The sequence below is a fragment of the Diceros bicornis genome, chromosome 3 (genome assembly GCF_020826845.1).
Source record: "Diceros bicornis minor isolate mBicDic1 chromosome 3, mDicBic1.mat.cur, whole genome shotgun sequence".
Taxonomy (NCBI): Eukaryota; Metazoa; Chordata; class Mammalia; order Perissodactyla; family Rhinocerotidae; genus Diceros; species Diceros bicornis.
This window is the reverse complement of record NC_080742.1, coordinates 40,847,334-40,859,751: the sequence shown is the minus strand read 5'-3', so window position 1 is coordinate 40,859,751 and position 12,418 is coordinate 40,847,334. Positions and strand designations below refer to the sequence as shown.

At 34.0% G+C, this 12,418-nt stretch overlaps 1 protein-coding gene across 10 annotated transcripts in view; it reads left to right on the top strand.

Annotated features, from left to right (window-relative positions):
• DGKB (diacylglycerol kinase beta) overlaps positions 1–12,418 on the top strand; it is a 697,510-nt gene that overhangs the window by 517,606 nt on the left and 167,486 nt on the right. For 9 of the 10 annotated variants that reach the window (XM_058526516.1, XM_058526562.1, XM_058526536.1 and 6 more), the window contains one exon: positions 8,932–9,127. In XM_058526516.1, coding sequence (XP_058382499.1) covers positions 8,932–9,127 — 196 coding nt within the window. Of the gene's footprint in view, positions 1–8,931; positions 9,128–9,902; positions 10,421–12,418 lie in introns of those variants that run through there. The other variant, XM_058526579.1, reaches the window with a different exon arrangement.

The following is a 12,418-nucleotide window of genomic DNA, read 5'->3' as shown; positions in this document are numbered from 1 at the left end:
TTAAAAGAATTCTTTATATAGTCAATTTTGAGCATTTCTTACCCTCAGAAACCTCTGCTCAAACAAAGTCTGTAGCAGAAAGCAAAAATGAAAAAAATTAAAAATGTGGGTTCTGGTTGAATGTAGGGTGAATACTCTGAAGCCTCTTGCTCTTCTCCTTACCTTGTCCTACCACTGAACACAGGCTGAAAAAAGATTAGGAGAGATATTCTATGTTCATGAATAGGAAAACTCAATATCGTCAAGATGTCAGTTCTTCCCAAGTTGATCTATAGATTTAATATAATCCCAACCAAAATCCCAGCAAATTATTTTGTGAATATCGACAAACTAATTCTTAAGTTATATGGAGAGTCAAAAGACCCAGAATAGCCAACACAATATTTAAGGAGAAGAACAAAGTTGGAGGACTGACACTAACTGACTTGAAGACTTACTATAAAGCTACAGTACTCAAAACAGTGTGATAGTGGTGAAAAAATAAACAAATAAATCAATGGAACAGAATAGAGATCCCAGAAATAGACCCCCATTAATATAGTCAATTGATCTTTGACAAAGGAGGAAACGTAATACAATGAAGCAAAGAACATCTTTTTAACAAATGGTATTGGAACAACTGAGCATCCACAGGCAAAAAACGTGAATCTAGACACAGACCATCACCCTTAACAAAAACGAACTCAAAATGGATCACAGACTTAAATGTAAAATGCAAAACTATAAAACTCTAGAAGATGACATAGGAGAAAACCTAGATGACCTTGGGCATGGTGTTGCCTTTTTAGATACAACACCAAAGCCACAATTTGTGAAAGAAATAATCGATAAACTTGACTTTATTGAAATTAAAAACTTTTACTCTGTGAAAGACAAGGTCAAGAGAATGAGAAAACAAGCCACAGACTGAGAGAAAATATTTGCAAAAGACACGTCTGATAAAGGACTGTTATCCAAAATATACAAAGAACTCTTAAAACTCAACAAGAAGAAAATAATCCCATTGAAAAATGAGCCCAAGACTTTGACACCTCACCAAAAAAATATACAGATGGCAAGTAAGTATATGAAATGATGCTCCACATCCAATGTCATCAGGGAAATGAAGATTAAAACAACAATGGGATACCACTGCACACCTATTAGGATACTGAAAACACCAAATGCTGGTGAGGATGTGAAGCAACAGGAACTCTCATTCATTGCTGATGGGAATGCAAAATACTAGAGCTGCTTTGGAAGATAGTTTGGTGGTTTCTTACAAACTAAACATACTCTTACCATATGAGCCAGCAATCATACTCCTTGGTATTTACCCAAAGGAATTGAAAACTTATGTCAACTCAAAATCCTGCACACAATTACAATAATAAGTACTACTATATTACTTGGAAGCAAACAAGAGGTCCTTCAGTAGGTGAATGGATAAATAAACTGAGGTACATCCAGACAATGGAATAATTGTTCAGTGCTAAAAAGAAATGAGCTATCAAGCCATGAAAAGACATGGAGGAATCTTAAATGCATTTTCCTAAGTGAAAGAAGCCAATTTGAAAAGCCTACATACTGTACGATGCCAACACATGACATTCTGGAAAAGGTAAAACTATGGAGATAGTAAAAAGGTCAGTGGTTGCCAAGGGTTGCAGGGGGAGGGAGGGATGAGTAGGCAGAGCACAAAAGATTTTTAGGGCCGTGAAAATATTCTGTATGACACAGTGATGGTGGATAAATATTATTATACATTTGTCAAACCCATAGAATATACACCAAGAGTGAACCCTAATGTAAACCCCGGACTTTGGGTGATTAGGATGTGTCAATGTAGCTTCATCAATTGTAACAAATGTACCACTCTGGTGGGAGATGTTGATAATGGGGGAGTCTATGCATGTGTGGGAACACGGGGTAATGGGAAATCTCTGTACCTTCCCCTCAGTTTTGCCATGAACCTTAAACTGCTCTAAAAAAAAATAAAGTCTTAATTAAAAAAAGAAACATTGATCTATACTATAATATTATATGTGTCACAAAGTAAAAAATGTTCATGGAAAAAGTTGTATCATATAGCGAAAGACGTTTGAATGAAAATAAATGTGAAAAACATTGATTTTAAAGTTATAAATGGTAAAATTGAGTGATTTTGTTCCACAGAGCTTTACATCTTCTAGAAAAACTATTTAGAATGTTCCCCCAAGAAATATGGGCAACTAGAACTAAGTTATTCTTAGGGTTGTGTTTCTACATGCCCTTCAAGTCTGGCTTCCCAGCTCTGCATTTACTGGCCTATTATGGGAACCACTTCAGAGCATTTATCAGTCAGAATGAGTGCTGTGCACTCCCCATTCTGTTGTTGCATATCTTGAAATACTGTTATAATTTTACATATTTATCTCAATTTTAAACCTTGGTGTGTATGTGTGTATATGTGTTTACGTGTATGGATGGTAATGCAAAATCTGCTTCTCTACTCACTTTTTAATGAATCCAGTCTATCATATTAGCAGAATACGCCTTTTTACCCTCAAGGTTACTTCATAATTAAATATAACAAAAGCAGCAATTTGGAAATTTGATTCTGTTTGCTGTTGCTTCCTATTTGGCCTCAAATTATTCCAACTACGGTTTGAGAATATATAGCTGAGAATGAAACCACTTCAGCACAAGGGCACGTCAAGTAACAGATATATGTTTTATCAGTAGCTTCTTCAAAACAAACATTTGCTGTATGACCCTTTACTTTACATTTCTCTTTCATATAGGAAGCTTTTTCCAAAAGGGATGAATATTTGGAATGATATGAATATCATAGATAATTGTTGATATGATAATAGCTAAGATTTACCTATTATTAACTGTACCTCAGGCTTGATGCTAGGCAATGTACATACATTATCAAGATTTAAGTCTTTGTCAAAATCCTAGGAATTAGAGAGATTCTATTACATCTCCACCGCAGAGATGAGCAGATGAGCATTTTATTTAATAATTTAAGAGGAACAAAAATTCCGTTGCTGCCAAAATGTTTAAATCTAAGGAAACAAATCAATTGGAGAATATATATATAAATACTGCACAAAGAACTGATTTTAGTTTGCAGATTGTTATGTAAGCACTTTGTCTTCCAAGTCTTTCTTTCACAGTACTATACTTTCTTTCTTCTTTTTTTTTTTTTTTTGCTTGTTGATTCATCTTCTTTGGCTTTGTACTTTTTTTCTTTTTTTCACTAAAATGTCTTCCTTCGTTAAAAGAGGCATCATTTCATCCAAACATTAGGATGCATATTTGAAACCAAATGAACACCAGTTGTAACCAAATGAAACCATAATGAAACCTAAAGTTTTATTTTTTATGGCTGAATTGCCTTTATGGCCAATTAGTTGTGCAGTGAAAATGTTTGCAGCAAAACTGCTTGCAGCAAAGATGTGTACAGCGAAAATACCTCAAGCCATAATCTATATATAACATATATATAATATACATATATATATGGTGAGAGAGAGAGAGAGAAAGAGAGACTAGCAAAGTCGAAATTCTGGGGCCGGCCCAGTGGTGTAGCGGTTAAGTTCGGACGCTCCGCTTTGGCGGCCCGGGGTTCGCAGGTTCTGTCCCGGGCACAGACTAACTCACCACTTATCAAGCCATGCTGTGGTGGCGTCCCATATAAAGTAGAGGAAGATGGGCATGGATATTAGCCCAGGGCCAATCTTCCTCAGCAGTAAAGAGGAAGATTGACAACAAATGTTAGCTCAGAGCTAATCTTCCTCAAAAAAAAAAAGTTGAAATTTTTAATTTTAAGAATTTCAATTATCTTCTTTGTTACAAAAGATAAAGTAATAAAAAATAAATGAAAAGCTTTAAAATTACAAGATGATATATTAAAAGCAAAATTTGCATCAAACTATTTGGGACACGGATATGCATCTAAGAATCTCAGATCAACATCTGGGATTGAAGTTCATGGATTTTTAATTTGCTCCATGTACCAGGCAAAGTTCAAGAGAGAATAAAATAGCCCATTCTCCAAAGTGTTTCAATTTTTTGGTAGTCAGTGAGACTGGGAAGGATGGTAAGTTTTAAGGCCAAGAATTTCCATCCCAAAATACTGAGAGCTGTCTTATTAAGTACTTCTGTAAAACCTAAATGATCTCAATAATTAACAAACAGCAAGAAGAGTATTGAGGACACAAAATAAATTAGCAGGATTAGAAAGATAAGATTGTTATTGCCCAGTAACCTGGAAAGCACAGAACTCTTAAAGGCAATAGAGCAGACTTTCCCAGCGTAGCCTGTGCCCCACTATCAAAATCATCCTGTACGCTCTTTCAACAGGCATTTAGAATACCATAGCCTAGTTTTAGCCCTACCAAAACACTATTTTAGGGTGGAGGAAATGAAACTTGTGAATAGACATTTTTTTTAAACAACTTTATTGAGACATGGTTGACACAAAAAACTGTACATATTTAATGTGTACAACTTGATGAATTTGGAGATAAGTACATATCTGTGAAACCATCACCACAATCAATGCCATTAACATATCGATCACCTCCAAAGGTTTATTCCTGCCCTAGTTTGTGTGTGTGTGTTTGTGTGTGTGTGTGAGTTAAGAATAAATGAAGATCTACCCTCTCTTCTAAAGCTTCCCAGGTAGTTTTTTCCTTTTTGCACTGAAGTTCTAGAAGAAAGATGAAGCGAGACAGTAAAAGTGAGGACCTCAACAAAATTGGTCATAGGAAACAAAAGGTGGACTCATTTAGTCCAAAACAAAAAAATAATTCCTTATTCCAGGAAAGAACAAGAAATGTGGCGGAGGTGAGGCATAGTGTTATCATTTCATTAAGAAAAATACATCATAAATTTTCTTAGTGAGGAAAGAAGAAATGAGACAGGTAAAAGGAGAGTGAATGACCCAAAGATGAAAATTCTCTTTCATGTTTACCAGAAGTTAGTGTTACTAAGGTAACTTTTGGTAAGAATTCTAGTATTCCAGGATTAATGTCTAGCTTTCACAGAACCTACTAGAAAAGAAAAATATATAAATAAATATATAAACTAAACTAGTTTTCTGCTAATACTAATGGCTAATGCTTGATATCTTGAACCATAAATATTATTATTATTACTGTCAACACGTTCAGCAACTGTGTGTGTGCGCATGTGGTACCAGTCCTGAATTATCCTGTTTTCTGGGTTTGCTTTCATCTTCGTCTTACCTGCTATCTCCCATTCCACTCTGAAAGATATCTTGTGGTTATCCACAATCAGCACTTCCATCACCATCGCTGGACTGCCAGCTAATACTAAAATTACCCAAAGTCATGTTCTGAGCCCATATCACACTGTGTTTTCTGGGTAAAACTTATAAAATGCTTTTCAAAAAACATGGAGCTTAATCACTGGGAAAATGTAGAGTGCTACAGCCTTCAAATATCAGAAGAGATACTGCTCAACCATTTATGTATAGGTGTCTATTTTAATTTGTAGGTTTGCTGCTGTAGTTTTCTGCAAAAACATAAATGATTTTGTCTTATGAATTACATATGAATTTGCAGAAACACTTCTGAAAGCCGGCTTAGATAAGTCATTTTACTCCATGCTATTTTATACAATGAGCAAAGCAAGGTTTTTACGTTTCATTGAGTAAAATTATGAATAATTTTTATCTGACCTGGGCGTAGAATTAGACTATGGAAAAGATATTTACAGTTTATCGTTAATTGTATCTCATCAGATTTATTCTCTACACTTACAGCTCTCCAAAGTTCTTCACCATTTGAGTTTTCCTATCAAAAGATGTGTAAACTGAATCTGAAATACTAAATTCACATATAAAAGCTTGTCTTGAACATTTTCCTATCAAATGACATGTAAACTGAATCTGAAATACTAAATTCACATATGAAAGCTTGTCTTTAACACCTCTGTACAATATGGCACAGGGTCTATTCGTAAACTAGAATTAAAATACATTGGCAGAAAAATTTAAACCCTCTTCTTTTCTTTGAGGTAAATTTGCCTCTAGAATGAGATCTTCCATTTTAAAACCAAGAATAGTGGACAATGGCATTAGAGCATTGTGCTCTGCAAATAGCTCCCACAGTACTATATGTTAACGACCTTTTCTCTACATAATAAAAATATTCAGGATTTATTGACCAACCGAGGCTGTTAGCTTTTAAGCTTTTATATTCTTTTCCTCTGTAGCTACCTTTTTAAAAATCATAAATCTTCAAAGCGAATGAAAATATTATCTGACACAGTATTATAACTTGTTTATATTTCATAGCCTTCACCTCAGCTTTTATTTCCATGCACTCAACTGTGTGCTACAATCCCTGGTCTCCATCAGAACCGGCACTGAAATTTTCCAGACTAATGAACATAATGTTAAAGCAAACAGAGGAAGGTAGCTTGGGGTCAAGAACTAGTGGAAACAAATCATTAATAAATAGCAATTTATGTAAGTACGTTTTCCTGTTCTCATAGGATCCTCAATATTCTTCATCGCTCCTTCTTCTTTAGGACTTATTGAGGATTTTTTTTCACTTTTCAGAGAGCTACTTACTTTGTTTTCTTAAAAGTACACGTGACAAGACTCTAAAGAGTGGAAACATGAATAATAGTGTACACTGATGTTTTTCAATTGTCACATGTAACTCCTCTAGTTCAATTAAAAAAAAAAAGGCCTATTTGCGACATACTCTCCTTTTCTGCAGATGAACAAAGGAGTACTCCTCACTAATTCTGAAAGTAACATGTCACAGTGGGGTTCTAAGGCCTAGTCAAATAATTGTCTTAGTGTACTACCTGCTGTGTTCAATATTGAGTGAAAATGGAAGCCGGGACCCAACTCCAGCTTATTTCACAATTCTTCTGTTATTTAAATGATTTTAGTCAGTTTGGGGGAAGCCAGACCTTTATAAATTAACAGCAGGGAAATACCAAAGGTGTCAGATTGCATATTTATCATCTTTTTCGTGTAATACTTAAATATGTATTAAGAAGTGACTGACATAAATTAGGCAGATTTCAGAAGCCACAGGCCGTGGCTTGTAGAGGACCCCCTTCTGCTTGACATTTCATCCTTGTCAAAGATCAAATTATTTTAATTTAGGCTGCAAATTATAAGGAATGAAGACTTCTTTGTGGGAATTCCCTGTGGTAATCTGACTTTTGTTGTTACTGCTGCTTGTCAGTGTGCAAAAGATATAATATGCATGCAAATAAGGTTAAAAAATATGTACTATCTAATTATCCAGCCAGTACATTCCACTTGAAGACAGTGGGAGGCCTGACACACAGTATGTGTTTGATTCATTGAGGCCTGCAGGGTATTTACACAAGATTACTTTTAATTATGAAATTAATATCTGTTTATCTAGAATATATAGCAGTAAGTGAGTATACACATGAGCAGAATTCTTTAGTAAAAAGAAATCATCTTAGTTTAATACAGGAAAAGGAGGAAAAAATCCTTGTTTCTAGGGGAAAAAAGCATCATCCAGACCTTGGTTTCACCCTCATTGAAACAAATTGAATGAAAACTTGGCACTTTCTCTAGAATTTGTTTCTAGCCTTGCCAAGTAGGCTCAAGACATGTTGCTTGATTTCACTGTTTTTATATTATAGTGAATAAGATGCAGTCTTAGATTCAGCATGGTGAGGCAAATGTGGGGATAGAAGGTTTGGTTTTTGTTTTTATTATTTTGGTGGAGCATTACGTCTTCTAGGTTCAAAAGAGAAAGAATGATGAATAGTATCAATGTTTTTTCTGTAATAAGACATGGCAAATAAAACAATCCCAGTGCAGATCTACTTTAATTTATGAAATGTGTATCCTTAACAAAGTTATTTGTAAAATAAAGTGTTATATGTTTACATCTCTTCCCATATTGACTTAATGTTAAAAAAATGGGAGAACAATATCTGGGATATATTTATAACAACTAACATTTTAGAAAACTCAAAGCAAATGAATAAATAAATAATAATTCTAAAAATATAGTGTAGCCTTATCACTCAACACACATGTCAATCAGTGGAAACGAACTGAAAATTCAAAAAATTAAAAGGTGATCTCTCTGAATATAGGAAAGCATTGTCTGTTAGCAAGTTCCATATTTTTCATAATCAAAAGGGTGTTTTGTCACCAAGCAAAAATATCTGTCTGACTAATTGTTTATGTTTTTCAATCTATTGATACAGCAGCTATAAAATAATGATGGGTTGGAGGTTGCCTTTACTGCAATCTTGGCATTTCCCTCACTAAGCCTGCCTGGTCCTCCATATTCACTTAGACAACTGTGCCTCTAATTGCCTTTGGCACTCTGCTTGGAATTGAACCTAGTCCCAGAAACCATCCTTGGTCTTTCCAATGTAGTTCACATCTCTTTGAATTGCTATTTTGTACTTTACTTTACTTTTACTTTTTCGAAATTCTCTTAAGCTACTTCTTTTCTGCCCAAAAAAGTGGGACTGTGAATTATGAATTCTTTCTTTACTTTCCCCTAATAGTGCCTTGCAGTGTATTCTAAATAGAGGCAATCGTTAAAATTTCTGCCTGAAATTTGACCAAACATCCCAGAATCAACCTCTCTGTAACACACTGGAAGTTGCAGCTGGTTATATATACAGACACCAAAGAGTGTCCCTCCCTGAGGTTTTCTGTAAACAAAGACACACAAGTGATTTAATCTGATCATTTTTAAGGACTATTAATGATAACTGGTTAATGTCAGTGGTTGCTTTATCTTTTATATTGACATTTAGGGTAACCATTTAAGTGTTCTTGAAAAGTTTATTTAGACATGACAAGATTATGGGTTTAAAAGCTCTTATTAAAAGATAAGAGAATGCTAAAGAAGAAATCAAGGAAAGAAAGATGAAACATTTTAGTGTTTCTGTTCTTTTCTTTTTATTGATCAGTGTGATGGAGTACAGATAGATATAATAAACATCTCTCTGGAAGGAATTGCTATTTTGAATATACCGAGCATGCATGGAGGATCCAATCTTTGGGGAGAGTCTAAGAAAAGGCGAAGCCATCGCCGAATAGAGAAAAAGGGGTCTGACAAAAGGACCACGCTCACAGATGCCAAAGAGTTGAAGTTTGCAAGTCAAGGTAAGTTTTCTAGCGCTTACTTGTTAAGTTGCTTCTTAATCTGCCTTCAAAGGCTGCTTTAAAATGAAAGAGTTTTCCATTGCACTTTAGTTTATATATTTATGCAGTTGTATTTTTCATATTATCACATATTAATGTACAATTAAAATTATATCATAATAGATTCTAAAATCATGTATAAACTGGCTATATTTTTCATGGATTTTTTTTTCCTTCTTTATTCTCCATCTTTGGATAGAGCTCTTCCCACAGAAAATAAAATACATGTGGGTATTTAGGGATAATAATATAGGATATATTGTACATTAAGTTCTGGAATGTGATTGTTTTGGTTAGGATGTTTGAGTTGCTGTAACAAGGGCCTAGTTAAGTCTTTTCTAAGGCTGTCTTGTAAGATTCCTTATTCTTGGCTTTTTTCAGTCAGGCTATGATGTTGAAGCTATCTTTCATTAAGCTATTGTTCTAAGTATCACATATAAAAGCATGTTTAAATATCCCACAATAAATTTTGGTTACTTGCTGCTATTTTTCCAGAAATTTAATAACAACAAGTAGGAGAGCTGGAAAACAGAGGGCAAAGAACTAACAAAATAGGATAGAATAGCTATGGATCAGAATTTTCAACTCCATTATAATATAATTCACATTGGGACATGACAACTAATTCTTGTTGATAGATTTTATAAACAAAGATATCAAATTGGTAGTATTTTAATAATTAATCCTGTCCCAATAATTTATGTATATCATCCATAGTATTTCTTTTACATTCCAGAATCTACCTAACACCAATGATGACATTCAGACAGCCAAGAAAACATATTGGCTCAGCTCAGTGTAGCAAAGAAAAAATATGAAGAGTTTACAGCCTTCTGGGCCTAACAAAAAACAAATAAATATATTTTTAAATAAATAAATGTGAGGGTAATTGGTAGGCTTGATGGTGGTGTGAAATACCTTCATGTTTTGTTGGTAGGCAGTGACTTCTGTTATATGGAATTTGGTGGCTATGAGGATGACAAAGATTGACAGAGAAAGTATTAGGTATCCTCTCGAAAGAGGTGCTTATTACAACCTGCCAGTGACAGAAGGTTTTGACCCCCATAAATGTATAGGTAATCCTAAAGAGATAAATCCTGAAGAGTCATGTAATTTAGTACAAGCAAGATTACACCAAATAAATTAAAATGCTTTATACTCAGAATGAATATAACTGTTTGAAAAAATGGAGGAAAATGTTTTTTGAAGGAGAAATATATAGAAAAAATGAGTATATTTGTGCTATGTTAATTTAAAGATTTTATTTATTTATTTTCCCCCCAAAGCTCCAGTAGATAGTTGTATGTCATAGCTGCACATTCTTCTAGTTGCTGTACGTGGGACACGGCCTCAGCATGGCCGGAGAAGTGGTGCATGGGTGCGCGCCCGGGATCAGAACCCCGGCTGCCAGCATCGGAGAGCATGCACTTAACCGCTAAGCCACGGGGCCGGCCCTGTGCTATGTTAATTTAAAAATGAGGGGAATTAGGTATAATTATTAATTTCTAGGAGTTATTGACATTAATATTAGGTTTATGTTTAATGTAAGATTAGTAGATTTCTAAGAAGATTAGTAAAAATTTTCTAGGCATTAAAATTAGTTCAAAGACCATACTAAGATCAAACTTAAAAATCTACTTCTTTCCCTAGGGAATCAATGAGTACATAGATATTACATGGCAATATAGCCTACATAATTAAAAAAGAGTATTATATATATTATATATAATAATTTCCAGGTTTATTTTTCTGTTTGGTCACTTCATACCAATACTTGGCATGTCCTTTGCATGTAGACATTCCAGATATGTATCTGAATTTATTTTCAATGTTCAGCTGCCAACTGTGTTCGCACACTGAGCTGTTGAAGTCTATAAGACTCATGGCTGTGCTCCACCAGGACAAGTGTCTGTACACCCGCTATGGAGCTGCTGCAGATATGCCGTTTGCTGGCTTCACTCACCCCTCTTTGTATGCTTTTTTCAGGGATATACATTTGGAATAAAGCACAGACAAATCAGCCAAAAGTGTTCTCACAGTGCCCATAACTGTAGGAAAAGGTATCTCTTCCCATTCTGTCTTCTTGTTTTCTATTATGGAACTCTTAGGACCAAGTTTCTATAAACTTGGGAAAGAAAAAAAGTGGGAACCTACAGGTTTTGTGCCTAAGGAATACGTTTTTCTCAGTACAAACATGGAGAAAAACAGGAGAAATCAGAATTTTTGAAGATCATTGTATGAGCAATAACAGAAGCATATTCATAATTGATTCAGCTCAACTTTTTGTTCCATCTCTTAACTGACTATGCTTGTAGTTTGGGTTTAGATTTAGTTCAAGATAAGTATAATTTCATTGCTAAAGATGAATTTATCAATACCTGAATATAAAAAAATAGACTATTATATATTAATCAGTCTTTCCTTTTTATTAATTTTATCAAGAAATTTTTTTTTCATTTTGATATATTTTGCAACAGAATGTCAAAAGTATCTCAAAATGCTCCTAAGTTTTGATTTCAAATTTGTTCTCTTAATTCTTAAATGTCATACTTGGTAGAAGTGAAATTTACTACTTAAAATACCTGCATTTACTAAATGGTAAATATTTCTATCATTTGATTTTGTTTTTAATTTCTTGATACAAAAACAACAATAGTATTAAGTGTGAGGGTCAATCAGTGTTTTTAATCTAAATATATTTTCAAATTTACACAAAAGGATTACAAGTATTGACTTTAGAGTGAAATATGGGAAATATAACTCTAACGCAACATGTTCCTTTAACCCAGATTCAAATTAATATCTCTTACTCTTAGAAAATACATGAGTAGAAAAATGAAAAATTTAATAATGTAACTTCCTTCTTTTTCAGGAAGCACTTTCTTGGAATATTAACTAACAACTTTTCTGATAAGCCTCTGTAAAAAATCTGAAGTTTAACCAAACTTTTTACTATATTGGAATGGATGTTGTTTTCATAAACTTTAGAAAGCTTTTGGTGGGAGAGTGGAGAGTGGGGGAAGCATACATAACTAGATTCTTGTAATAAAGATAAAGTATTTTACTTAGTAGAAGGATGTAAATTAAAACAAAGTTTACAGGGTTTTTTTCTTTTTTTACTTAAAAATATGTCATACACCAAAGGTACAGGATCAGGTTTGGAGCATTAAATCCTCATTTACATAATGCAGTACACAATCTAGGACTCCTACACAATGAATTTGCTTGCAATCTTTGAGGGCAGTCGCAGCA